This window comes from Carlito syrichta, unplaced genomic scaffold (genome assembly GCF_000164805.1).
Source record: "Carlito syrichta isolate Samal-C Ts95f unplaced genomic scaffold, Tarsius_syrichta-2.0.1 Scaffold134219, whole genome shotgun sequence".
Taxonomy (NCBI): Eukaryota; Metazoa; Chordata; class Mammalia; order Primates; family Tarsiidae; genus Carlito; species Carlito syrichta.
Window position 1 is genome coordinate 568 of NW_007078315.1, and position 3,690 is coordinate 4,257.

Below are 3,690 nucleotides of genomic sequence, written 5' to 3' on the forward strand. Positions count from 1 at the left end.
CCACATTGTCCAACAGATACTTATTCAGATGGTGAGAGGAGGGGCCCCAAGAAACTTAGAATAAACTTAGTTCACATTTTGCCTCAGCGTAGCCATTTTTGCTTAGACATGCTTTGAATCTAGCACAGGTTGGACATAGATAGATACATTTCCAATCGGCAGGTTTTAGGAAGCGTTCAGACACTTCACTGCAGGCCAAGCTGGCAGCCCACCCCACCCCCTTAGCAAATCTCCATCAGATGCAAGACCAGGACAGCCCAACCTTTCAATTAATGGTTTAGCATAATACTCTCTAAGAAACTTTCACCTTCCTTGTCAAAGCAGGTCAAAGCTCACCCCTTAGCTGGCCAAAGCCATAGAAATGAGAGTAGACCATCTTTTCGCTAAGGAGCTTGTTGATTGGCAACGGCTGACAGGTCTCCTGCAGGAAAACCCCTCCCCTTGTCTCCTCCCATGTAATCTACCACCATGGCAGCAGCCATGTGACTAACTCACCCGTCTGCCTGCTGTCCATCACCTGACGTCAGTACCTGCGTTTGCCTGCCCCCTCGGGATGGTGTGGAGCCGACCACCACCCAGCCACCTGAACGAGCCGCCCCTTTCAAAGGGAAGGATGGAAGGGACTCAACCGCGAGCAACCGGCCGCCATTGCCTTGCTAAGCTGTGGTGTGGCCCGTGTGCTCTGGGCTACGGCCAGGCCATGTTTCCTGGCTTTGGCCCCCTCCCCTACCTCGGCAAGGTGAATCTCCTCTTTCTCTCTCTCAAGTTTGCTATCTAAATAAGCTATATTTTCTAATCTAACTTCTGCGCAATTCTATGCATCTTTCTCGCGACACCAGATGTCACACCAGAGATGCCCATACCCTGGCGGGCCTGGCCTAGCATTCTGGGGGCCCCCGCTGGGAGTGTGACCTAACAGATGGTTGCATTCTCTTTTATTATTATCTTTTGAGTCGAGATCTCACTTTGTCACGCAGGCTGGAGTGCAGTGGCACAATCACAGCTCACCACAGCCTCAGTCTCCTAAGCTCGGGTGGTCCTCCCAGCTCAGCCTCCCGAGGAGCTTTTTTTGTAGAGATGAGGTCTCACTGTGTTGCCCAGGCTGGTCTCAAACTTTTGTCCTCAAGCGATCCTCCTGCCTCACCCTCCCAAAGTGCTGGGATTACAGGTATGAGCCATTGTGGCCTGCCTTTGCGTTTCCTTTTAAAACACCCAAACCAAGAGGATTATATCTGTGCTCATTTCATCAACTTCTAAGGACCATGAGATTTCTGAAAAAAGGCCAAGTGAAGGCCGTGGCAGGAATATTGATTCCAGCTTAACATAAGAAATCATTTTCATTAATAGAACGAGTGACCTTGTGAACCCCCGATTCCCTTGGTTCTGGTGCCAGTTAGTCGCAATAAGAATACCATCTGTAGTGAATGCTTTGATCAAGACTCCCGTGGTAGAGGAAATCAGAACAACCTGTGTGGCCCTCTGGACTCCAGCCTTCCGTAACTGACAGCCAGACAGTGAGAGCTTGACCCAAGAGGAATGGGTTCTGAACAAAGACGTGGCGCTCTGAGGCTCCGGGTCACCTTCCCATCGCTTCCCAAGGACTTTACCAACTGCAAAATGTCCCAACATGAATTCGGGTGGGCCTTGTTACCCAAAAAATTCATGAGAGCACAGAGCAATCTGAACTTTCAAGAAGGCTCGTTTTTATTTGCTTTGCAAAAATAGTGGCTGACTTTCGGATGATGGAGATCCACCGCTGCTGGATAAACCCACTGCTGTGCGCCTCCTGGTATTGGCTGGTAGAGCACCGGTCGCTTAGCTGAGGTGCTGGGAGACTGCCCCTCCACTCCAGGGCCTCGGCAGCCACCCTTCCACATTCCCTTGGGAGTAAGATACGTCTGCAAAGCCCTTGGGAAAACAGCGTGACTTACCAGCAGGGCTTCGACACGCCGCCAGGAGATGCGGCCCGTCCCCAAGGTCCATGCGAAAACAGCGGCCGAAATCCATCAGTTACTTCAGAAGCATCCTGCATTTCCCCCTCACATGCGCCCCGTGAAGTGACATGTTGGCATTTCAGGGCGGCCTCGCCGCTTGTTCGGGGCACGTGGGACCATAGCCCAGAGCCTCCTGCGTCTTTCCCCGCACCAAGGTATCCCTCCAAATGTGTGTGGGTTGCCTGCCCTTACAACGCCTCCAGTATGGATGAGTTGCCAGGGTTCAGACATGACACTTCACGTCAGAGTCTGCGTGGCCCGGTTGTCTGGAAAGCCAGAAGGCCGGGTGGGGCTGGCCCGGCAGCCCTGGGGGGCGACAGGCTGGGCCTGACTTCTGCAGGGCCCAGTCCCCAGCCCGGGCTTCGAGGTGGTGTCGCCACGACTCCTCCCAGCGCCCACTTCTCGGTGCCATGTGATTGTCTGTGTGGCCCCCGGGGCAGAACCTCCCTTCTACCTCCCCCGACGCCAATCCCAACACGCCCCTCTGTGCGGCCCACACTCACTGCCCCGCCTTCTCACCTCCCCGGAGGCGGGCCCAATGAGTGTCCCCTGAGAACTGCAGCACCCACAGAGTCCTACGCACTTCCTCTTCTCGGGCCACCTCCCTTCTGGCTTTCATCTCTTCCCGCTCTCAGAGCCTGGGCTTGCTTGTGGGGAGGGAGAAGCACCTCCACGTACTTTGGGGGGCGACCCATGCCCTTGCTGTGAGCGAGCACGCGCCAAGCTGGGCCCCCTGGCCTGGGCGTGGACTTTGCGTGTGATGGCCCGAGGGTCTGTCCGCTCCCCTCTGGCCAGGAAGAGCCAGGGCGCCTCTATCCCCGCAGCCCGGCTCCTGGTGACCCTGCAGGATCCCTCCAGGCCGCCTTCCCCACCCTGCCCCTCCACCCATCCTAGAAAGACACTGGTCAGACAACATGATGCGACTCGATTTTATTAGGAAAGGGCGGTGGGCGCCAGAGCGGCACCTTCCGGAGAGGGCCGGGCAGCTAGAAGGCGCAGCCGTGCTCCCCGACACGGCGACACTTAATGACGCGCAGGTAAGTCTCGGCCTTGTGCAGGTCCTTCTTGAAGCAGGACAGCAGCCCGTAGTTCTTCAGCAGCGCGGTGTCACTGCTCAGGTTGGTGTCGAACTTGTCGTAGGTCTGCCTGAGGACCGGCCCCACGCGGGGGCCACTGCCCTCCAGCTCCTGCACCGCGGGGAGGGGGACAGGCCACGTGCTGGGCGGGCCCCTGCCCCCACCGCTGGCTTCCTCCTCCCTTTCAGGCTGGGCGCGGCCCCTCCGAGGGGCTTGAGGAGCACGGAGGCCCCACACTCCGGGAGACGCCTGCTCCCGCCTCCGGCCACCCGCCCTCACTTCGGGGCCTGCAGGCCCAGAGGCACCCGTTTCCCCCTCAGGCCGCCCCCGCCCGCATCGGGCCTGGGCGCCTCTGCGTCACCCTCTCCCCACCTGCATCAGGACCTGCAGCCCCTCCTCCAGGTCCTTGAGCTTCTCGTAGACGCCGTCCGAGGTGCCGAACACCAGGCTGTTGCTGAAGACCCGGCTGAGGAACTGCACGGGCCCGAGCCAGGACTGGATCAGCAGCAGTGAGAAGCGCAGCAGCTCCAAGTCCTGCGGGAAGGCTGGTGGGTGGGCACCAGGCTGCGTCTGGGGGCGAGGGAGGGCGGCCCGCCCCCTCCCGGGGATAGCCCGCGCCG

The 3,690-nt window shown here is 58.4% G+C and overlaps 1 protein-coding gene across 1 annotated transcript in view; it reads right to left on the reverse strand.

Annotated features, from left to right (window-relative positions):
* Positions 1-2,980: 2,980 nt before the first annotated feature.
* Positions 2,981-3,690, reverse strand: part of GH1 (growth hormone 1) — a 1,367-nt gene continuing 657 nt past the window's right edge. The window contains exons 3-4 of the mRNA XM_008049375.1: positions 3,443-3,604; positions 2,981-3,181 (exon numbers count right to left, since the gene is read on the reverse strand). Of these exons, the coding sequence (XP_008047566.1) occupies positions 2,981-3,181; positions 3,443-3,604 (363 nt within the window). The remainder of the gene's footprint in view (positions 3,182-3,442; positions 3,605-3,690) is intronic.